The following is a 25,357-nucleotide window of genomic DNA, read 5'->3' on the forward strand; positions in this document are numbered from 1 at the left end:
TCAAGGGGTAGGAGCAAAGAAAGATGTCATTAGGTAATACATCTGTGAACAGAATGGAAGCTATAATGCCGGTTTATTTGTGAACTTGTGATTGTTCTGTGAGGGATTTCTTTAAGGTGATTGGGAAGTGCATGCAAAATAATTACAATTTTTATTTGTTGTTCCTTTGCTATTTGTCTTGTTGATTGGTATTGATCATGTGGTGGTTAGAGCTGTCATGATCTGCCTTCCTCTGCTGTGGTGCTTGTACCTCTTGGATGGAGTTGGATATGCATAATTGAAGTAATGGGGACTGTTGATATTATTAGGCAATTGAATGAACTTTCTAGATTTGTGTTTCTTGGACCATGTTTTTTTCCTTTTGTTATTGGTTATCCTAACATGGGGTAGTTTAGATGGTGGAGATGGGCAATATTGGTTCCTTTTTTACACTGGTTCAGTGGTTCTTTCCTTCTGTACATCTTATCATTTATGTAACTTGTACAAAGTTGTCAATAAAAAACAAGAGTGCATAATTCTTACTAGGTCATGCTCTACAGGGAAAAAATGTCACCTTGAGTTGTTATTTCGAACAGTTTTAGCATTGCCAAATGCTTCCAAAACTGGATTTGACTGGAACTCATCAACAACAAAAAACAGTTGGTCATCAGTATGAAACTGTTAAAATTCTCAGAGAAAGGTCAGAAAGATAAATGAACTAAGAGAAGAAGATTCACAATTACAAAGGTATAAGACAAACAAGATAACTTCATCTTACTTCAAGAACTTGTTGTTCAACAGTTCTCCCTTCTGTTCCAGATCGCCCACCCAAATATGCAAGATATCGCATGAGCATCTTTGTGGTCTCAGTTTTACCAGCACCACTTTCTCCACTAACCAAAATAGAGTTGCTCTTCCCTTCGTTGATCATTTCCCTATATTCTTACAGCAAAGCACATATCAATACAAGTACCAACAAAAAGATTGTGACATTTGTAAGGACTAAGAATCACCTGTATGCAACATCTGCAACAGCAAAAACATGGGGGCTTAGCTCTCCAAATGTTGCTCCTTTATATTGTTCCATCATATGAGTATCATATAAATGAGGTAATCTTTGAAATGGATTTATTGCAATCAAGATATTGCCAGTGTATGTCTGTAAGGTCAAAGGAAAATTTTAGCATCATAAACTATCTACAACTCTACAACTTGCTCATTTTTTTTTCTTTCATACATTCTAGTATGCCAAGCATAAAATAAACAACTAGAGGAAGGAGTTACATAGATTTCATTAAGTTCATATCTGGTAGCCAAATTCTGCAGAACACCAGGTTCATGCAAATATGAGAGCTTTGTCATATCATCAACCCCTCCAGGTGGAGCTTCAGTATCCTTTGGAAATACTTTTGATATATTGGAGACAACCTGTACAAATGCAGCCAGTTTATCAGGCACACTGGACTATATTTAAATAATAATAATAATAATAATACATTTAAATAATAATGATAAGAATAAGAAGAACAATAATAGCAACAACAACAATACATTTAAAAGGCAAAATACCCATCAAATGATCAGATGGAAATGGAAGCAAATGTGGACATGGAAAAGTAATTAATCTTATAATACAGAGAACATTAGAGACAATAGCATTAAGGTAAACCTGGATTCTGCTAAAAAAGTAACTATACATGACCTAGAGATTTTTTTTTTCTTTAAAAAATGTATTGATAACCATCACAAGGGATGCTGCATCTGCGGCATAATTTTATGTTCAGAGTCAAAGAGCATGCTCAAAGCTAGCAAATTGATACTGACATGGCTACGTTTTTCTCCCATCAAAATGCATGTACAATTCTTTATAGAAGGAAGAAGACATAGAGGATAAATAAATAGGAGCAGAAACTCAACAAGCTAGTGGTTGGTCTCTTGGTGGGTTTTCCATTATATGGCATATGTAATAAATTATATCATGTAATATGACTGAGAGATTACATCTCCTTGAGGCAACTGGTTTGTATCCAAAATATATAACTTTTTAAGAATTATAAAAGAACACTCAAAAAACATGAGAGGAAATGATGCCAAAAACCTTTTTCCCATTTGTTGTGTTAATATGAATCTCATGACCATTGATTCGTGTAACTTCCCCATCAATCCAAGCCAGTAAAGGATCCTCGACCCATACATGGGAACCAACAACAATGTTAACTGGTTCCACCTGCACAAGCAACTATGAATCAGAAAGCATGGAAATCAAATCATTAGCATTCGAAAAATTCAATAAACAATTACAGGAGTTCTTCAATGATTGCATAAACAAAAGACAATTTGGGAAACAGATGAGAGATGCATGCATTATAAAAATATTTTGGCAGAAACGAGTGATATCATTCCATACTATATGCAGATAAGTCTTGAAGAAAGGAACAAACCATCAAATTCCTACAACATGGTTGATGGCAATGTTGCATGGACATGGACATGGGAGTCGGAATCCGACATATGTCCAAGAGTCTGACTCGGCAAGATGAGAAAACATGGACTCACGGTCTTCATATTTTCTTCACACTAATACTATATACCTGTGGAACCTAAAAAAAATTGCATACATGCAAAATATGTTGTCTTTGTTATTAACTTATGATATGAAAAATGGCATTCATCTTGTGCATTAGCTGTTCATTTATGTCTACTAAGCTGGGAGACAGAAAGGAAACATCACACAGTAATGTCCTCAAGTATCCATGGAGTATTGGACTCAGACATTTGTCCAACACAGACACATGACACATCATCCATTTAGGAACACTGTCGGTGGACATGTTAGCCCCTCTAGCAGGAATTCTTCTCAAGCTTTTTTACTAATCTCCATCCTCATGTTTCTCATTATTTATGGTAAAACTTGCTTTGTTAGATGGATGCAATCTAGGCAATCCAGAACCATCAGGCATAGGAGGGGTTTTACTTTTTAGAGATGGATCTGGGGCTATTATAGCCATCTTCGCAGGACCAATTGCAAAAGCTTCTAATTACACAAATCTGGTGATCAAAGGAAATTCTAAGACTAGTGGGTTGGCTAAATAGCCATTCCAATGAACGATGGCAGTATACATGGATCATGAGGGAATTAAGAAGCTTAGCAAGGGGATTGATCATAAGCTTGTTTTAAATCATCATATCTAAAAGATGGTAGTGTTCTAAATCTATCTCCCCCACAACTATCATCACACTCTTGGATAAATTTATTTTCAGACCTGCTAACAGCTCAGAGCACTTTTCAAATGCAAGACCTGACACATTTCCGATGTATCATCAGCATGCTATAAAGTTGCAATGATTGGTCCTTGCCAACCTTAAATCCTTCCATTAATCCCAATTCAACACTTCCACCACCAAAACAAATAGCATGGGAGATAAAGGGTCCCCCTACCTTGAAGCCCTAGAAGCTTGAAAAAATTCTATGGATACTCCATTAATTTAAATTGAAAAAGACACTGAAGAGACACAAGCATTCAATTTCTCCATTTCTCCCCAAAACCCATCCTCACCAGTACCACTTCCAAAAATCCCCATTCCACATGGTCATAGGCCTTCTCCAATGTTAACTTTACAAACCACCCCCGCATTCAATCATAATCAGGAAACCGTCCAAAATTTGTTTGCATTCCACAAATGCCATTTGTGTTTGACCTACAAACACTTTTGTTAGTGCCGAGTATGTAGGGGTATTTCTGTCTTTGTGCTTATGTTTAGGTGCTGATGTGTAAGTTTATGTTAGATCTTATGTCCCTAACTTAAGTAGGGGCACATGTGACTTTTCCACAATATTTTAGTAATATAAAACAAATCTGGCCGAATGGGAGGGTTGACTTTTCTCTCATTCGAACCAGACCTTTTTCCTCCTTGTCTTCTCTTCTACTCTTCTCCTTTCTCTCCTCTCTTTTCCTTAACTGTTATCAGTCTAACAGGCAGGCCGAACTCTAATATGGTATCAGAGCTAAACTAAGCAAATCGGATCTGCCCAGAATTCTGTTCTCTGCACACCCAGTCTAGGGTTTTCTCTTGTTTCTTCGCCATCAGTTGGAGATAAGGGAAAGGGCTGAAAAGGAGTGATCGCCCTCTTCCCTTGGAGGTTTCTATGCCTCCAATTGTGGTATTTGTGGTCGGTTGCTGCAGTTTCTAAGAATCCCTCCCCTAATCGATGAAGAGAAGAGGGCTGATTCGTGTGGTGCAGTGGGTGCCTTGTGTGGTCTGATTTTCAGGTGATCAGGTAAGAGGTTCTATGCATTTTCTTGGTGTGAATTAAATGATAAGTCTGTTTCAGACGGTATGATGGGATTTCAGATTGTAGTGTGCTAGGGTTTGTGCAGTTTTCGGTGTGATTCGAAGGGGAAGTGTTCCTCAAACAGTGTGATGAAGTTTCAGGTAGTCGTGAAGTAGGGTTTGTGGTGTAAAGAGTGCAGTTTACAGCAATAGCAAGTGTTGAAATCAGTGTGTAGTGTGGTCTAGTGTGCCGAATTCAGCAATACCAGAATTCAGCAATGGGAGACAACAGTGATAGCAAGACTAGTGTGATGGTTCCTACTGACTACATGAATGTTTAAATGACCTCCATTAAGCTGAACGGAGAAAATTATGTACCTTGGGCTAAATCTGTAGAAGTCTTTTTTAAGGCAAAGAAGAAGGTGAAACACATAAGGGACGAAAAACCCTCCACCAATTCTCATGAGTATGATTGATTGGGAGCAAGTAGATGCACAGATTATCACATGGTTATGGAATAGTATGGAACCCAAGATTAGTGTAAATTTCATGTTTCTTGATACTGCCAAAGAAGTGTGGGACCATGCTAAGAAGTTGTAATCGGGCCAAGACAATACAACCAGAGTATACCAGTTGTATCAAGAATACTTTAATCTACAACAGGGTAATCAGAGTCTTGAGGAGTACTATGCTAGTATGAGAAACATTCGTAATGAATTGAATGTTTATCACCCCCTCACTTCTGATGTCAAAATTCAGCAACAACAAAGGGAACAACTTGATGTGACTCGATTTTTGGTGGGGCTGAAATCTGAGTATGAAATGGTGCGGGCTCAGATACTAGGAGGGTTAGCTCTCCCTTCCATAGAAGAGGTGTTTGCTCGACTTAGGAGGACTTCCATTGGATCTACCAAGAACCCTAATGTTTCCAATAGATCAGCCTTTGCAGTATCCAGAGGCCGTGGTGTTAGAGGTGGAGCTCGGGGAGCTCAGTCTGGCCATAGTGGCGGCAGTGGACCGGCAAATTGCCGGAGTGGTGGTAGTGGACCTACATATAACCGTGGCGGTGGTCGTACTAGAGATCGAGATTCAAGGGGAGCCCGTGGCAGAGGACATAGTTTGGGTCCGAGGAGGTGTACACACTGTGGTATGGATGGACATACCATTAATTATTGCTATGACTTGCATGGTCCACCCTCAACTTGGGCCAATCATGCCGTGACTAGTGACAGTAGCTTCAGACAGGAGAGTCATTCAGCTGATCAGATACCTTCTACATCCACAGATGTTACTAGGAAGGAGATGATGATTATTCCCCGTGTTGAGTATGAGAGGTTTGTTCAGGCCACATCTCAGCAAAACACAGCCACTCTCGCACACTCAGGTATGGCTTGTCTGGCATCCACACCCAATCCCTGGATTATTGATTCTGGAGCCTCCGATCACATGACTGAAACTCCAAGTGTGTTTTCTTCCCTCTCTCATTGCCCAACATCACAATCTGTTACCCTTGCTAATGGTTCCACAATCTTCCATTTGTGGTGTTGGTAATGTTAACATGGACCCTGTATCCTTATCCTCAGTTTTGTATGTCCCTAAATTTCCTTTTAATCTTATGTCAGTTAGTAAGTTGGCCAAATCTCTTAATTGCTCCATTACCTTTTACCCCTCTTCGTGTGTTTTTCAGGATCTCAAGACGGGGATGAAGATTGGTAGAGGGCATGAAGCTGGTGGATTGTATTATCTTGATGGTGGTGGAAGTACGTCAACATCTCCCCAATCGTCTCTTTCTCCTCTCCAGTGGCACTATCAATTTGGTCATCCTTCACTGAAAGTTTTGAAGTCTTTGGTTCCTTCATTGAGTCATCTGTTTGTTTTGGATTGTGAGTCGTGTCAGTTGGGGAAACATCATCGTGTTCCCTTTAGTCCTAGAGTTGATAGCTGTATGTCGAGTCCTTTTTCTTTGGTTCATTCAAATGTTTGGGGTCCTTATAAAGTAATTTCATACAATAGATATAAATATTTTGTCATTTTTATTGATGATTATTCAAGGATGATGTGGCTCTATTTAATGAAAGAAATGAGTGAATTGTTTACCATTTTCCAAAAATTTTATGCTGAGATTCACAACCAATTTGGTGTTCACATTAAAATTTTTCGTTCCGATAATGGCCGTGAATATTTCTCTTCTTCATTTCAAGAATACCTAGACCAACATGGCATTATCCATCAGGCTTCATGTACCTACACCCCACAACAAAACGGGGTGGTTGAGAGAAAGAATCATCATCTTTTGGAAAAAACTCAATCCCTCATGCATCACATGAATGTTCCCAAATCTTTTTGGAGTGATGCAATGCTTACTTCTTGCTTCTTGATTAACCAGATGCCCACGTCTATCCTTGATGGTCATTCTCCATTCACCACATTGTCTTTGTTTCCTCTTTCTCCTCGAGTTTTTGGGTGTATTTGCTTCGTTCATAATCTAGGGCTAGGAAAAAGACAAGTTAGATGCACGATCTATTAAGTGCATCTTCCTTGGCTATTCCCGAACTCAGAAAGGGTATAAGTGTAATCATCCTAGCTCTCGACGTTCCATTGTTTGTGTTGATGTTATATTCTTTGAGTCTACTCCATTTTTTTGGGGTCCGGTGATGTTTCTTCCTCTTCATCACCTCCTCCCCTTCCTCTTCCAGTTGTGGATTTTATTCCTCTTGTTCCAACTGTGACCAAGTCCTTGCCTCCAATGCCACCACCTGTTGAACGCACACCTTACCATCAAGAATGCCTTCTTGCATGGTGGTATGCTCGATGAGGTCTATATGGAGCAACCACCGGGGTTTGTTGCTCAGGGGGAGGATGGTAAGGTGTGCCGACTACTAAAGGCCATTTATGGGCTTAAACAGTCTCCTCGAGCATGGTTTGGCAGATTTAGTGAGGTGGTAAAGAAATTTGGTATGAAACAGTGCCAAGTTGACCATTTAGTCTTTAGTCATGACTCTCAAGCAGGGAAGATCCTATTGATGGTGTATGTAGATGATATTGTCATTACCGGAAATGATAAAATGGGCATTGACAAGTTGAAGACTTTTCTGCAAGAACATTTTCAGACAAAGGACCTTGGTAAATTGAAGTATTTCTTGGGGATAGAAGTAGCAAGGTCTAAGCATGGTATTAACTTGTGTCAGAGGAAATTTGTTCTTCATTTGCTTGAAGAAACAGGTTTGTTAGGTGCTAAACCAGCTGAAACACCCATGAAAACAAACACAAAGCTGAGCAGTGATATGGGTGAAGTGTTTGAAGACCCTGGTAGATACCGGCGGCTAGTAGGTAAACTGAACTACCTAACCATCACTCGGCTAGACATTTCATTTGCAGTTAGTGTGGTAAGTCAGTTCATACAGAAACCTCTGATTCCACATTGGTATGCGGTTCTAAGGATTGTGAGGTATTTAAAGGGGGCTCCTGGTCGTGGTTTGATATACAAAAGTGGTGGAAAACTTGAAATAGAAGGATATACTGATGCTGATTGGGCAAGTTTTGCATCTGATAGGAGATCTACCACAAGCTATTGCACTTTTCTTGGGAGTAATCTGGTGACATGGAAAAGCAAGAAGCAAACAGTTGTGGCAAGAAGCAGTGCAGAGGCAGAATATAGAGCTATGACACATACTACTTGTGAATTAGTGTGGCTAAGGAACCTTCTACAGGAGATGGGATACACTGTTGATACTCCGATGAAGCTCTACTGTGACAATCAGGCTGCAGTTCATATTTCCCCTAATCCGGTGTTTCATGAGAGAACCAAGCACATAGAGGTTGACTGTCACTTTGTTGGAGAGAAGGTGTTGAGTGGAGTGATAGACACTGCATATGTCAACACAGGGAACCAGTGGACAGATTTGTTTACTAAAGGATTGAGTTAGGGTAGAGTGGACTACATATGTAATAAGCTGGGATTATATGATATATACTCTCCAGCTTGAGGGGGAGTGTTAGTGTCGAGTATGTAGGGGTATTTCTGTTTTGTGCTTATGTTTAGGTGTTGATGTGTAAGTTTATGTTAGATCTATGTCCCTAACTTAAGTAGGGGCACATGTGACTTTTCCACAATATTTTAGTAATATAAAACAAATCTGGCCAAATGGGAGGGTTGACTTTTCTCTCATTCGAACCAGACCTTTTTCCTCCTTGTCTTCTCTTCTACTCTTCTCCTTTCTCTCTTTCTCTCTCTCTTCTCTCTTTTCCTTAACTGTTATCAGTCTAACAGGCAGGTCAAACTCTAATAACTTTGAGCACCATTCTTAGCCTTAAAGACAACACCTTAGTTATTATTTTGCAAGGACTAGAGACCAAACGGATTGGTCTAAAATCTTCCACACTACAAGCCCCTTCCCATCTTGGGAATAAGAGTAATGGAAGTAGCATTTGCACTTTTTTCAATCATTTTGACTACATTCAGCTCCCTAAACATCCCCAATACATCATCCTTAAAAATAAAGTAACATGATTTGAGTAATGCTAAATTAAATCCATTCAGACATGCACTTTATCTCCACTCATAGACTTAACCACCTCCCACACCTTTTCCTCAAAATCTCTTTCCAACCACCTCTTCATTGAATCGTCGATCCTATAAAGTTCCATCTCCCCTAGGAAGCAAATTCTCCTTTGTGCTGCTTTAAACAACTTCTTGCAAAAACCGCAAACCTCCTCCTCAATCTCCTTTTGATCATCCACCACTCTATCTCCCACCTCCAATCTAGAAATACAATCTCTACTTCTTGCCCTAGTAGTAGTATGAAAAAAAGATGTGCTCTTATCCCCTGCTTTTAACCAAAGAGTTCTTGATTTTTGTCTCCATGACACCTATCCACAATGAACTATCCTTGCTAAGTTTGTTCTAAGATCTTCTCTTTCCCTTCTTGCCTCCTAAGATAAATTATTCTCCTCTTCCAACCTATCCAACTTCGCCTTCTTCTCCAACAATTTCTTCTTTAAATGTCTTATATCCCCAAAAATTGTTTTGTTCCATACCTTGAAGTCATCTCTTAACAGTTGTAATTTTTCATCAACCTAAACCCTGCTCTTCCCTGAATTTGATAACTCTTCCATTTGCTTTCAACAACCTGTAGAAAATCTGGATAGCCTAACCATATATTTTCAAATTTGAAAGGTTTAGGGTCCTTAGCAATGAAAAAGTTTGTCAAAAATTGTGGAAGCTAGAGCTTCTTGTATCATATCCAGACACAATTCCACCCACTCCCCGTTGAACAATAATATGTCTAGTCTTCCGAGAATTGGGGAGTCTTGACCATTTGACCATGTGAATTTTGAACCCATAAGACTAGGGTCCAATAAATCATTTATTCTTATAAAATTCCCAAAAACTCCTCATTGCACCTGACATCCTTCTGTCCCCAACCCCATTCTTTTAACTTAACCTTCTAGTAAATTGAAGTCTCCCCCCAATAGCCATGGACTCACCCCAACTTCATGACATCCCTCCAAGACTCCAACTCAACCTACAATTTCTCCCTACTTTCATTTTCATTTGCACCATATACATTTGATAGCACCAACCTCTTCTTGGAAGTAATAAACCCCATAATCATTGATTGTGACAACTTCCCCTTAAAAATCCAAATCTAAAAAAAAAAAACTCTAGAATCCTGAATGATTAGCAAGCCACTTTCCAACCCTAGCATTCCACAAATACCATATTTCTCCCCCACCTCCGGTGCCCCAATATAGCTCCACAACTACCCTCCTACCTCCGTTATATCCTTCTCCACCTTTGTTGCAACTACAATATCTTCTAGAACCTTCTCTTCTTGACTCCCCAACTCCACTATCTCTACTGAAGATGTTTCCTTTGTCTAATGTGACTTGCTTGAGCATAAACGAGACAACAGCCTCCAACTAACCAAGGTCTCCATCACCTCCTCATTCTAGGGCTAGACCACTTGATTCGCAGCTTGAATATTTTTCCTCACCACCTTCTCTCCTTCAATGTTTGCACCCTTTGTGCCACCACCATTGCCATCATTCCCCTTCTTCTCATTTGCTTCAACCCTATCTCTGTAAATGTATTTGGTAACAAACCATATGAAGCCTTTGTCCCTATGAGACCTTTCAATTGATTTAAAAGAGTAGGAATCTGCAAAATAAAATATATATATATATATATATGATAGAAAGTAGTTTCTTGAAGAGAGAAGGAAGAGAGAAGGATAAGAAGAGAAGAAGAGAAGAAGAGAAGAAGAGAAGTTGAAAAGAAAAGAGAGCAATAATCCGGTCACCCCCTTCACTTATTATTTATACTAAAATAATAGAACAGTACAAAGACAACTATGCCCTTATAGGGCGGCAAAACATAAAACAGCATATATAACACTCAAAAAAGATAAGAAAATTTGGACTCACATAACTACCGTGGTCCCCACCTCCTATCTAACAACTAACATAAAGCATCTACTCAGAAAAACATCATAAAACTGATTAATCTTCAACACTCCCCCTCAAGTTGGAAGTAAATGTCACACATTCCCAACTTGCGTGGATCAAGTTCAAGCTTGTTCCTTGCCACCCTTTAGTGAGAACATCAGCCAGTTGCAACTCTGAAGAGACATAAGGCAAACAAACTTCTCTAGTTACCCTTTCTCTTATAAAGTGTCTATCAACTTCAATGTGTTTTGTCCTATCATGCTGAATTGGATTGTGGGCAATATTGATTGCAGCCTGATTGTCACAGTATAACATCATAGGTTCCTCTACTTTCACCCCAATCTCACTCAAAAGAGATCTAACCCAAAGAAGTTTTGAGACACCATGAGCCATGGATCTATACTCAGCCTCTACACTTGACCTTGCCACAACCGCTTGCTTCTTACTCTTCCAGGAGAAAAAGTTTCCACCTACAAAAGTACACACTCCTGATGTAGACCTCCTGCCATCTAAGCATCCTGCCCAGTCTGCATCTGTATAGGATTCTAGCTTCAGATTCTCATGATTTGAGAAAAGAATGCCTCTACCAGAGTGCTTTTTCAAATATGCAAGTATTCTCTCAATAGTTTCCCAGTGTTGAACCCGAGGTGCATGCATGTACTGACTCACAACACTGACAACATAAGAAATATTTGGTCGTGTCATACACAAGTACAGCAGTCGGCCCACCATTCTTTGATATCTCCCCACATCCTTTACCAATTCACCATCCACACCATTAATTCTGTGATTTGGATCAATCGGAGTGTCTGTTGGTTTGGTCCCCAGCTTCCCAATCTCTCACAGTAGGTCAAGTACATACTTTCTCTGTGAAATGAACATCCCATGCTTAGATCTTGCAACTTCAATCCCTAAGAAGTATTTGAGCTCACCAAGATCTTTGATCTCAAATTCTTGCTGCAATGATTTTTTGAGATCATCAATCTCCTCCAGATCATTTCCTGTCACCAATATCATCCACATACACAATCAGAATTGACACCAAAGCATCTCTCCTCTTCACAAAGAGGGTGTGATCAGACTGTGTCTGTGTGTATCCAAAACGGATGAGTGCCCCTCTGAACCTGTCAAACCAAGCCCTACGTGACTGTTTCAGTCCATACAGAGATTTTCTGAGTCTACACACCTTTCCTTTACCAACATTTTCATAAAAGCCTATAGGAATGTCTATATATACCTCCTCCTGTAAGTCACCATTGAAGAAAGCATTTTTGACATCAAGCTGGAACAAGGGTCATGAATAAGTGGCTGTTAGAGATAAAAGGATACGAACTGAACTCATCTTAGCTACTGGTGCAAAGGTTTCTAGATAATCAACACCATAGGTCTAAGTATACCCTTTTACTACCAACCTTGCCTTGTACCTCTTTATCTTGCCATAAGCCTTATACTTCACTGTGAATACCCATCAACATCTGACTATCTCCTTGTCTGGGGGGAGATCAACTATTTCCCAAGTTTGGTTTTTTACCAAAGCATCCATCTCATCTTGCATGATTGTTTTCCACTCAGGTTTGGAGAGAGCCTCAATAACATTCCTGGGTATAGACACAGAATCCAGGGAAGAAGAAAAGCACGATAGGAGGGTGACAAGGCACTGTAGGAAAGATGGTGTGAAGTACAGTGGGTTGTACACTTTCTCTTCCCCTTACGAAGTGCAATGGGAAGATCAAGGTCAGTGGGATCAGCTACAACAATGGTGTTAGGGACAAAAACATTATCATCAGAAAACATAACAGGCTCAGGCTCAAGAGGAATACCTGGAACTGTATCTACTGAATCTGGAGTTTCAAAAGGACTGACAGAGAGTGGTGTGGGTTGAGGATGTGTGGAGTCAACCATCATCTGTCAGCGCTGATATTACTGTGAGGCTGCTCGTAGTGGCTCAGGTAATGAAACTGGATGTGCAGGTGTTGGTTGAACTGATGGTGCAGGTGGTGGCTGAACTGATGAAGGCACCACAGAAACAGGAAGATGAACAGATTGTGAGTTCTTCTCCCCAAACTCTCCCCCTGAGGAGAACCACTCGAGAAGAATGTGGATTCAAAAAAGGTAACATCCATAGTGACAAATCTGCTCCTCGACACTAGGTCATAACAACAATACCCCTTTTGGTTCTGAGCATACCCAAAAAAAACACATTTCTTGGCCTTATGATCCAATTTATTGCGATGAGGGCCAAGAATGTGAACAAAAGAAACACAACCAAAAACCCTCAGAGGTATATGAAATATCTCTCCATCTGGAAAAAGAAGGCTAAATGGCACCTTAAACCCCAAAGTCCGTGAAGGAAAACGATTAATCACATGTACAGCTATAAGAACTGCATAGGAACTGAAGCACACACCATAAGACTCCTTGCCACCTCCACAATGTGTCTTTTTTCCTCTCAGCAACTCCATTCTGTTGCGGTGTATATGCACAACTGCTCTGATGAACTATACCATGTTCTAAGAGATACGTGGTTAGGTCCTTCTCAAAGTACTCTCTGGCATTATCTAATCTAAAAGTCTTAGTTCTCACTCCAAATTGTGTGAGAACCATCTGGTGGAATTGTTGTACTAAGTTAGGAACCTCATCACGTGATCCCATCAAATATATCCAAGAATATCGTGTATAATCATCCATAAACAAGAGAAAGTAACGGAATCCTCCCATGGAAGGGATTTGATATGGCCCCCATACATCAGTGTGAACAATATTAAAAGCAGTACTTCTTTTATTACTTGGTTTAAAAGACTGTCTACAATGCTTTCCTAACTGACAACTCTCACACTCCAAAGTAGATAATTGAACAGACTCAAACAACTTTGGGAAAAGACATTTCAAAGAACTAAAAGAAAGATTTCCCAAGCGATTGTGTCAAAGCATAATTTGGTTCACTGACTCTGACCCACTACTACTGCTGTTGCTAACATGATAGCCCTGATGTCTCGGAATCTCATTTAGAAGGTAGATTCCATTCACCTTACGACCACTCCCAATCATCTTCTTTGACTCCAGATCCTAGAAAGCACAATTACCAAGAAGAAAGGTCATAGAACAATTTAAATTTTTTGTCAAAGAACTAATAGACAATAGGTTGGTATGAAGTCTAGGGACATGTAAAACAGAAAACAGAGTTATATCATTGGTCACTCCAACTGTCCCCTTCCCAGCAATGGGCATATGTGAACCATCTGCTGTAAAGACTCTATCTCTACCAGAGCACAACTAATAGGAACTGAAAATGGTAAGGGCATTAGTCGTATGCTCAGATGCTCCTGAGTCTATAATCCAGGGAGGTCCCTCCTTACCTAAAGTGGATGCAAGATTTGTAGTTGCATATGAACTACCTGTATGTGCAAAGGAAGTGGTGTAGTTGGCTCTTGCATTCTGCTGTCCATCTAGAAGGCTAAAGCTGGGTGAATCTTTCTTACTCACAAGTTGTCCAAACCTCTCCAATTTTGTTCTCACTGCTACTACTGCAATGGATTCCCAATCAGTTTGGGAGAGAGGGGCTGAAGAGTCTCCTGTAGTGGCTACATTTGCATTTCCCTTCTTGTTTCTTATCTGAGCAGGCATAAGATTTGGATGAAGCTTCCAACAAGTGTCCCTGGTATGCTTAGGCTTCTTGCAATAATCACACACCAAGTCCTTCTTATCTTCCCTTCTAGTCTTACTACTCCCCCTATCACCATTCGGCTTAGGTTTTGTTGTACCAACCATAGCCAATTGGTCAATCCTAGGCTGTCTCAGCATTACATTCCTCCTACTCTCCTCTCCAGAGACAAAAGCATAGGCCTGAGAGAGTATCACACCCTCCCTAGAAACAATATGCTGCCTAGCAATGTCAAATTCAGGGTTCAGCCCTGCCAAGAACTCAAAAACCCTATTCCTCTCTACCAGTCTGTGATAAGTTGTTGCATCATTTACACTTTCCCATACCACAGTTTCTAAGTTATCTATTTCCTGCCATAGGGTTTTCAGCATGGAGAAATACACAGCAAGAGGTTTTTCTCCCTGTTTCATACTTATCACCTGATTTCTTAACTGATAGGCTTTGGCTTCATTTTGCTTCTGAGAGTAGGTTTCAGTCACTCCATCCCAAATCTCCTTAGCAGTATTAGCCTATAGGAAATTTTTTGCAATATGAAACATAAAATTACACAACCAGGACATTACCATGTAATTCTCTTGCACCCATCGGGAAGAGTCTATATCAGGTTTCTTTTCCTCCCCAGTGAGATACCCTAATTTTCTACGGGCACCAATAGCCATCTTAGCTAATTATGCCCACTCCAAATAATTTGTACCATCAAGTTTTACTGTAGTAATGATCCCAAACCCAAAAATATCACTACTACCTCCAACAACCAGTCCCACAATACCGGTAGATTTCGTCTCGGTATTCCAACTCTCCATTTTACTTCAAACAGTTCAACAGTAAGAAAAAATAGATTGGAGACCTTCAAAAAATAATTTAATATCACACAGATAGAAACCAACCCTTCCGGAAGAAGAAAACCCTAGCTGGAGGGAAATCTCTCTCCTCCCCACGCCTTCCAACAAAGAGAAAAGTGAATCGATCACTCCGGGAGGCCTAGAAAATTTCAGAAACCAAACCGCTCTCTTCAGAAAATCAAAAGAAAACTAACAATACCTGAGCGCCCAAGATCAAATCAAAAACAAAGAGTCCAATTTTTCTGGGACTCTTCCCCGTACTCCAGTTCTTCCTGATTTTGATGCCGAACAGTAGATCACCTTCCTGATGTCTAGATCCCACCAAAAACTCCAAGAACTGAGCAATCTATAGCTGATCGATCAGCCCTTTACTACTTCATGCAGTCGGTTGATCTAGGGCTGCATGAGAATGCTTCAAGAAACCCTAGCCGATGCTTTGATACCAAATAGGAATCTGCTGAATTAAAAAAATATGAAAGAAAGTAGTTTCTTGAAGAGAGAAGGAAGAGAGAAGGAGAAAAAGAGAAGAGAAGTTGAAAAGAAAAGTGGCCGCCCCCTTCACTTATTATTTATACTAAAATAATAGAACAGTACAAAGACAACTATGCCCTTATAGGGCAGCAAAACATAAAACAGCATATATAACACTCAAAACACATAATAAAATTTGGACTCACATAACTACTGTGGTCCCCACCTCCAATCTAACAACTAACATAAAACATCTACTCAAAAAAACATCATAAAACTAATTAATCTTCAACAAAAAGGTTTTGCCTCGATTCCTTCCTCTCAAAGCCTCTTTTGGGTTGAACCTACATGTGGATTTCATTTGGTAGGTGTTTGGCATCGATGTCGTTACATAGGTTGTTTTCTGGGGAAACAGCACTGGTTTTGTTTGGTATCAGTGTTGTATAACCGTTTTCAACATTGGTCTACATTATCCAGCGCCCAAGATGATGCCACGTCATTGCACCGCTAGCAGCAACAAGGTGTTTTCTGAGAAAACATTGAATTTGGCGTTTCTTCAGACCACACTTTCCCAATTTCCAAGGCATGGTCTAGAGCAACGTTTTTTCTGGAAAAACAATGCCAAATAAGAGACCGTTTTCTGAAGCATCACTTTTTTTGATGTGGCACCGATGTGGTGCCATTTTCCCATTTTCAGTGCCAAACACCACCTTGGTCGGCTCAAATAGGTTTTCCAAACCACCCTACCCAACTAAAACCTGCCCCACCTTGATTCATAGCCCTCAAACTTAGAGGCCCATTTTCACTTAATTTTCTTTTACTCCCCCTATCTTCCCTAGCCCCCACCCATCTGTTCATCTTCCTACCCTCTCCCCTCAGTCACATGATCCATTAGCTAACCTCATCATCTAACAACATCAATTGGACATTGACAATTATTACATGTAGTCACATTCAAGGCATAAAAGAACTAAAATTTTCTATAATAATATTTTTCAAACTAAAGGAATAAGGACCTCGGCAAGTATATGTAAATCATCTTTCCTATAAGGTAGCATTCAAGAATGTGTCAAGTTCATTGATTTCCAAATTCAAGATACAACGCACTTGTTAGAATGCTCGAGTCAGGGGTATTTTGGTCATTCTGGATTATCTGCTTGAGAGTGAAAGGTCTATTGTCTCTGAGTTTAAGTTATGTGTCCCATCTTCTATGAGGGACAAAATGGTCTTTCCTATAACTCTATGTTTTTGAATAAATACAAGTGGGTCAGCTAGGGGAGAGTGATTTTGACTCTCTTCTAGTCTGGCCGAATCTTTCTTTCTTCTTCTTCTTCTTCTTCTTCTTTCTCTTTTCTTTCTTCTTCTCTACTTCAACCTAGAATTTGCTAGGGTTTACTAACATGGTATCAGAGCTGTAAGGTCGTATCCTCATTTCTTTCTTGCTGCTGTTCTCTTTCTGGGTTCGCCGCCAACTTTCACAGTCATCTTCTTTCTTTTCGACTGACCTGAGTGGAGGTTCGATAAGGTGCTGAAAAGGAGCTGTCGTTTTGTGGGCCTGGAGGTGAGGATGCCTCTGGTCGTAACTATGGTGGTCGTTGGAGTGGTATACTAAACCCTCTATTCAATATCGAAGAGGGCTGAATGTGGACAGGTATGAACACTACTGTTGTTTGTCCAAATAAGGGACTGTGAATGTTTCTTTTTGTTTCAAAAGTTGGTTGTGGTGGTGCTCAATGTGACTGATATGCATCTCAGTCGTGTTCCTCTACATTCTCTTCGTATGTATGTTGAAAGAAGAGTTGTCGACTGCTGAAGTTCACAACAGCAGTAGATTGGTGGTGGTTGTGTCGCGGTGATTGGTGTATCTATGTTTCAAAATATTTAAAATTGATCTCCTATACCTTGTGTGTAATCAGTCTGCAGTGTGCAGCCCAAGTGTTTGATGTGAGGACTGAGTGATTTCAGTCTTAGTGTGTTGATGGTGAATGGTTCTGCAGTGTGCAGCCCAGGTGTTTGATGTGAAGACTGAGTGATTTCAGCCTTAGTGTGTGGTGTGTAATGTGTATTTAAAGAAGCTGGAATTGGTGGTGTTATAAGTGAGATATGTCTTGTGAAAGAGTGTGAGGTTGTGTTGTATATTTGAAGGTGAAATAATTAAGATGGCTTCATTTGAAAATGGGAATGATAACAAAACAAGTGTCATGCTTTCTCCAGACTATCTAAGTGTTCAAATTACTTCCATCAAGTTGAATGGTGAGAATTATATACCATGGGCAAAATCTATGGAGGTGTTCTTGAAGGCCAAGAGGAAGGTAAAACATGTAAGAGAGGAGAAACCTCCCTCTGATTCCCCTGGGTTCAGTGACTGGGAACAAGTAGATGCACAGATAATAACATGGCTCTGGAACAACATGGAACCAAAGATTAGTGTGAACTTCACGAGTATGAAGACTGGGAGCAAGAGGATGCTCAGATCATCACATGGTTGTGGAACAGTATGGAACCCAGGATTAGTGTGAACTTCATGTTCCTTGATACTGCCAAAGATGTGTGGGACCATGCGAAGAAATTGTATTCGGGGCAGGTCAATACAACCAGAGTTTATCAGCTTTATCAAGAGTACTTTAATCTGCAACAGGGCAATCAGAGTCTTGTGGAGTACTATGCCAACATGAGGAACATACGTAATGAGTTGAATGTCTATCATCCTCTCACTTCTGATGTCAAGATTCAGCAACAACAGAGAGAGCAGCTTGATGTGACTAGATTTTTGGTGGGACTAAAGTCTGAATATGAACCAGTACGGGCTCAAATATTAGGGGGATTAGCTCTTCCATCCCTAGAAGAGGTATTTGCTCGACTTCGGAGGATTTCTATCGGATCTACTGAGAACTCTAATATCTCAGATAGATCTGCCTTTGCTGCATCAAGAGGCCGTGGTGGTAGAGGTGGAGCTCGGGGAGCTCAGTCTGGCCGTGGTGTTGGTAGTGGTTCTGCATATGGCCGAAGTGGCAATGGTGGGTCTACTTATAATCGTGGTGGTGGTCGTACTGGGAGCAGAGATTCAGGGGGAGCCCGTGGTAGAGGACGTAGCTCAGGCCCGAGGAAGTGCACTCATTGTGGTATGGATGGACATACCATCAACTATTGTTATGATTTACATGGTCCTCCCTCAACCTGGGCCAATCATGCCACGACCCGGGTGGCGCCGTGCCATGGAAGAAGAACTCTCAGCCCTTCATCATAATCATACTTGGGACCTCACTGCTCTTCCTCCTGGGAAGCAAGCTGTTGGTTGTAAGTGGGTTTATACGATTAAGTATCTGCCTGATGGTAGTGTTGAACGTCTGAAAGCACGATTAGTTGCAAAAGGGTACTCCCAAACCTATGGCATTGACTACACAGAGACCTTCTCATCGGTTGCTAAGATAGGGTCAGTTCGTGTTGTGATCTCTCTTGCAGCCATGTATGAGTGGCCACTATATCAGCTTGATATCAAGAATGCCTTTTTGCATGGTGACTTACTCGATGAGGTCTACATGGAGCAACCTCCAGGGTTTGTTGCTCAGGGGGAGGATGGTAAGGTGTGCAAACTAAGGAAGGCTATATATGGGCTTAAACAGTCTCCTCGAGCATGGTTTGGTAGGTTCAGTGAGGTGGTAAAGAAGTTTGGCATGAAACAGTGCAAAGTTGACCATTCTGTATTTAGTCATGACTCTCCGGGAGGAAAAATACTGTTGGTGGTGTATGTAGATGATATTGTTATTACTGGGAATGATAACATTGGTATTGACAGGCTGAAGACTTATCTACAGGATCACTTTCAGACAAAGGATCTGGGTAAACTGAAATACTTCTTGGGGATAGAGGTAGCGAGATCCAAGTATGGATTAACCTGTACCAGAGGAAGTATGTGCTTGATTTGCTGGAAGAAACAGGCTTGTTGGGTGCCAAACCAGCTGAAACACCCATAGACACAAATACCAAGCTAAGCAGTGATATGGGTGAAATGTTTGAAGACCCTGGCAGATACCGACGACTTGTGGGCAAACTGAACTACCTAACCATTACCAGACCAGACATCTCATTTGCAGTTAGTGTGGTAAGCCAGTTCATGTAAAAACCTCTGATCCCTCATTGGAATGCGGTTCTGAGAATTGTGAAGTATCTAAAAGGGGCCCCGGGTCGCGGTTTGATATACAAGAGTGGGGGAAAACCTGAAATAGAAGGGTATTCTGATGCTGATTGGGCCGGTTCTATGTCTGATAGGCGGTCTACTACAGGCTATTGCACGTTTCTGGGAGGTAACCTGGTGACATGGAAAAGTAAGAAACAAACGGTTGTGGCAAGAAGCAGTGCAGAAGCAGAATATAGGGCTATGGCGCATACCGCTTGTGAATTAGTGTGGCTAAGGAACCTTCTACAGGAAGTAGGGTACAACATTAACACTCCAATGAAGCTCTATTGTGATAATCAGGCTGCAGTTCATATCTCCTCTAATCCAGTGTTTCATGAAAGAACCAAGCACATTGAGGTTGACTGTCACTTTGTGAGGGAGAAGGTGCTGAATGGAGAACTAGACACTACACATGTTAATACAGGAAATCAGTGGGCTGACTTATTTACAAAAGGCTTGAGTCGGGGAAGAGTGGACTACATATGTAACAAGCTGGGAGTATATGATATATACTCACCAGCTTGAGGAGGAGTGTTAGCGTAGGGGTATTTCTGTCTTTATACCTTGATTGATGTTGTTGATCTGTAATGTTGTGTTGAAACATGTGCTCTTAACTTAAGTAAGGGCACATAGGTCTTTTTAGTTATGTTTTAATAATAATATAAATACTTACTGGCCGACTGGGAGAAGTCAAGTTGACTCTTTCAGTTCGAACCAGAATTCTCTCTTTCTTTATCACTTTTTCTTCTTCTACATAACGAACTCAGTCAGGCCGAACTCTAAGGCAAACCTGAATTATAACAGAAGTCAATCCCCTTTCTCCGTGTTGTTTCCCACTTTATCTCCATTTCCTCTTACCCCAAGAATCTTTGGATGTGTTTGTTTTGTTCAACACTTGGGGCCTGGGTTAGACAAGCTAGATGCTCGAGCTACTAAGTGTATCTTTCTTGGCTACTCAAGGACTCAGAAAGGGTATAAGTGTTATAACCCAAAATCCCATAAATCATTTGTGTGCTCTGATGTCACCTTCTTTGAGTCAGTTCCGTTCTTCTCAGATGCTGGGGTCTCTTTCTCTCCCTCTGTGGTTCCCCTTCCTGTACCTGTTGTGGACATCCCTCCAGTAGCTCCTGTTTCTACTGCAGATGCACATCCTATGCCTGTTACTACTGAGAAGCCGCCAATCACTCAAGTGTATACCCGCAGAAGTGCATCGGGCCCTCTTCCACTTCAGCCCCTGTCGACAGATCCTGCTACTGCTCCTTCTCCTTCAGATCCTGATCTTCCTATTGCTCTGCGAAAAGGTAAACGTACTTGTACTTCTCACGCCATTTCACACTATGTTTCTACTGCTCACCTTTCTGCTTCTCATTGCAAATTTATATCATTACTCTCATCTGTTCCCATTCCCAAGACTGTCCAAGAAGCTCTTGCCTCCCCAGGGTGGCGGCAAGCCATAGAAGAAGAACTCTCTGCTCTACAACATAATCACACATGGGAACTCACCGCTCTTCCTTCCGGTAAGCACACAGTTGGGTGTAAATGGGTCTACACAGTGAAGTATCTTCCTGATGGTAGTGTGGAGCGATTGAAAGCGAGATTGGTGGCCAAGGGTTATTCTCAGATGTATGGTGTAGACTATATGGAGACATTTTCTCCTGTGGCTAAGATTGGTTCAGTTCGGGTGTTGATTTCATTAGCTGCTATGTATGATTGGCCTCTTGTACAACTTGACATCAAAAATGCCTTCCTGCATGGTGATCTAGTTGAGGAGGTGTATATGGAGCAACCACCAGGGTTTGTTGCTCAGGGGGAGTCTGGCAAAGTGTGTAGGCTCAAAAAGGCAATTTATGGACTGAAACAATCTCCACGTGCTTGATTTGGCAGGTTCAGTGAAGTGATGAAATCCTTTGGGATGAAACAATGTCAGGTTGATCATTATGTGTTCAGTTATAACTCAAAGGATGGGAAAATCTTGCTAGTCGTGTACGTCGATGATATTGTCATAACTGGGAGTGATAGCAATGGAATCAACAGGTTGAAGAAATTCTTACAGGATCACTTCAATACGAAAGATCTGGGGAAGCTGAAATATTTCCTGGGATTAGAGGTTGCGAGGTCAAAACATGGGATCAACCTATGTCAGAGAAAATATGTTCTTGATCTACTTGAAGAAGCAGGGTTGTTAGGTGCTAAACCAGCAGAGACTCCTATGGAACTCAATGCCAAGCTGAGTGTTGATGCGGGTGAAGAGTTTGATGATCCTAGAAGATACAGAAGGTTGGTGGGCAAATTGAACTACCTGACCATTACCCGACCAGATATATCATTTGCTGTGAGTGTGGTGAGCCAGTTTATGCAACATCCTCGGGTTCCTCACTGGGAAGCTGTTCTGAGAATTGTTAGGTACCTAAAAGGTGCTCCAGGTCGTGGTTTGTTATACCAAAGTGGAGGAACTCTTGAGATAGTAGGGTACACAGATGCTGACTTGGCTGGTTCTATATCAGACAGGAGATCAACTACAGGGTATTGTACCTTCCTCGGTGGCAATCTTGTAACTTGGAAGAGCAAGAAACAAACAGTGGTGGCAAGAAGTAGTGTAGAAGCAGAGTACAAGGCTATGGCCCATACCACATGTGAGCTAGTATGGCTGAAGAACTTGCTTCAAGAGATGGAATTCTCAATTGACAAACCCATGAAACTATACTGTGATAACCAAGCTGCTGTTCACATCTCTTCCAATCCCGTCTTTCATGAGAGAACTAAGCATATTGAGGTTGATTGTCACTTTGTAAGAGAGAAAGTGATAAGTGGGGTGATAACCACATCTCATGTGAGCTTAGGAAATCAGTGGGCAAATCTCCTCACAAAGGGATTGTCTCGGGGAAGAATAGATTACATTTGTAACAAGCTGGGACTATATGATATATACTCTCCAGCTTGAGGGGGAGTGTTAGAATGCTCGAGTCAGGGGTATTTTGGTCATTCTGGATTATCTGCTTGAGAGTGAAAGGGTCTATTGTATCTGAGTTTAAGTTATGTGTCCCATCTTCTATGAGGGGCAAAATGGTCTTTCCTGTAACTCTATGTTTTTGAATAAATACAAGTGGGTCAGCTAGGGGAGAGTGATTTTGACTCTCTTCTAGTCTGGCCGAATCTTTCTTTCTTCTTCTTCTTCTTCTTTCTCTTTTCTTTCTTCTTCTCTACTTCAACCTAGAATCTGCTAGGGTTTACTAACAGCACTAAACAACTATTTCCTCTCCATATCCTATTTCAAAAATTTTGAACAAAGATTTTACTACCAAGAAACTTAACAAGAAAATCTAATAAGAATCCATAAACATATACATGACAAGCATGCTTATATACATAGGAAAGTCTATGTACTTTGTCTTTTTCTTCTATAGTTCATACCAGCTAGACTTTGCCCCAAATACCAGCAAGACTACTTAGAACAAGCCAATGACCTCTAAATCTTCACTTTATGACCCAATGTTGTAAAAGGCATACCTTGTAAAAGGCATACCTCACCTGGCTTATTGCTATTAGGGGTCTAAGTTGGATTGACCGATTTGAAGAATTTCAACCATGCCAAGCTCAAGTTTGATCTTGGGCCCATCAAAATTTGACAATGTCCAACCTAACCCAATCCAAGTTGCTATTTTTGATGAATTAACCTGAATTTGAAGTTTGAATGAGTACTTTACCCATATTGTAGGTTATGGCTATGATTTTTAGAGTTTAAACAGCTTAACCTATGTGGCATCTCACATCATCCAAGCATGCACCCCACCTTGTACCTTGCACCCAATGTTCTAGGAACATTTGACACTTTAGTTGTGCTTTTCACTTGTAAAACACCATGTTCATGTATTATCCACTAGTGATAAAAAAGCTGCAACTAGAAAAACCATGTTTGTGGTGAACTATAGGTTGCTCTGAAAACCAGCAGCATATTAGAACCGTGAAACTTGATACTAATATAGTATCCATGACTGTTATCCCATCATGTTTATACCCATCAACCTAGCTTTTAATTTCCTGCATAAAGTGTCTAATAAAGCACTTGTGAAGTTTCACTTTCACATCAATCATTCTTATCACAACTATGGAACTCAAACATGGTAAGAACATTGACTTGCAAAGCAAAACACAACTTCGACCTTCATAACATTCCATTTTCCTTCTCATATACGAACTACCATTGAAAACAAAAGGAGTTAATCTATGACGCCAAAGAGGTATGACATTGGAAGAGCTTTGACCAACTAAAATACCCCCATAAATTTTGATGAAAACCAACTGATTGGTTACCACTTTTATGATATGGGTTGATTGGTTATAAGTTTTTTAGATATCATGCCTTTCTGGTATCATAATCAGACCCCAAAAGAAACAACATTTCTATATTTCCTGCCAAGGACAAGCTCCATATTACTTGTAGTTCTTCCAGTTAAAACTTGCAGTCTCCGCTTAAATTAGCCAAGGGCTACAAATAAGTACAACAGAAACCTGGATACAATCATAAAATCAACATAAAAACATTAAAAAAATCTTTAATATACCACATAAACTACCATGGCTACACTTCCACATTCTTCTTATTCTTCTTTTTTTCCCTATCAATTTGGCCCAGCTCTAAACCTTAAAGCATTTGTCAATCCAAAACCATAACTCAACAATGCTGGGGAAGAAGCATCTAGGCCTTCCCAGTCTCGCACCATGGTTCAAGCAAAAACAACAGTTGACCAGTACTTCATACAATAAACTGTACATTTTTTGTTATATTGGAATAAAGCGCCATAACAGAGAAGGGAGCTCCAGTTCCATAACAGAATTCAAATTACAAGAAGCACTTCAAAACAACTAGTTGCCTTTCTTCAACCAATAATTCATAGACCATCCAATAAGAGAAACAAAAAAAAAAAAAAAAAAAAAAAAAAAATTAAAGCATATCTCTCAGAAAGCAAATCAATGAATACTTAAACATCCAAAAAAATAACTGAAAACAAACAAATTAAGTATGATATCTCTTTTGCTAAACTACCATTGACGATTTTGTAGACTGGATCTCCTCTAACTCATCCAAAAGGAAAACTGAGGAACAGACGACGTAGACTCAAATTCAGTGACTCGGATCCGCAAGAAGAGAAAGAGAGCTTCGGAATCTCTGCGGCTATTTCGAGAAGATCGGAGGTAATTTATGAAAAAACGAAGCAGGTATTTCCCCTTTCTTCAGAGCCGTCTGTCTGTCTCTCTCTCTCTCCCCGCAGAATGAGTATTGGAGTTTATATACGAAATCAAATATAGCCTTCAAAATTTCCCTCTCTAAGCGTCTGTAACTTTCTCTCTCTATATTATAAACTCCTCTGGTCAGGTCAGCTGGTTCGGCTGGTGGGAGTGGGACATGCGTGGTACCCACACCACCTTCGAAGCGCCTCTCCTCTATGCTCTAAACGACAGTATGAACGAGCCAGCGACGGAACGAGTTAATTAATTAATTAATAATTA

At 40.5% G+C, this 25,357-nt stretch overlaps 1 protein-coding gene across 1 annotated transcript in view; it reads right to left on the minus strand.

Moving 5' to 3' along the window:
- Nucleotides 1-25,115, minus strand: part of LOC104609374 (myosin-17-like) — a 46,735-nt gene extending 21,620 nt beyond the window's left edge. Inside the window, exons 1-6 of the mRNA XM_088889714.1 lie at nucleotides 24,894-25,115; nucleotides 2,078-2,206; nucleotides 1,264-1,407; nucleotides 993-1,138; nucleotides 758-914; nucleotides 554-612 (exon numbers count right to left, since the gene is read on the minus strand). Coding sequence (XP_088745840.1) covers nucleotides 554-612; nucleotides 758-914; nucleotides 993-1,138; nucleotides 1,264-1,407; nucleotides 2,078-2,206; nucleotides 24,894-24,896 — 638 coding nt within the window. The 5' untranslated portion in view covers nucleotides 24,897-25,115. The remainder of the gene's footprint in view (nucleotides 1-553; nucleotides 613-757; nucleotides 915-992; nucleotides 1,139-1,263; nucleotides 1,408-2,077; nucleotides 2,207-24,893) is intronic.
- Nucleotides 25,116-25,357: the final 242 nt, after the last annotated feature.

Source organism: Nelumbo nucifera, chromosome 6 (assembly GCF_055504915.1).
Source record: "Nelumbo nucifera cultivar China Antique chromosome 6, China Antique-T2T, whole genome shotgun sequence".
Classification (NCBI taxonomy): Eukaryota; Viridiplantae; Streptophyta; class Magnoliopsida; order Proteales; family Nelumbonaceae; genus Nelumbo; species Nelumbo nucifera.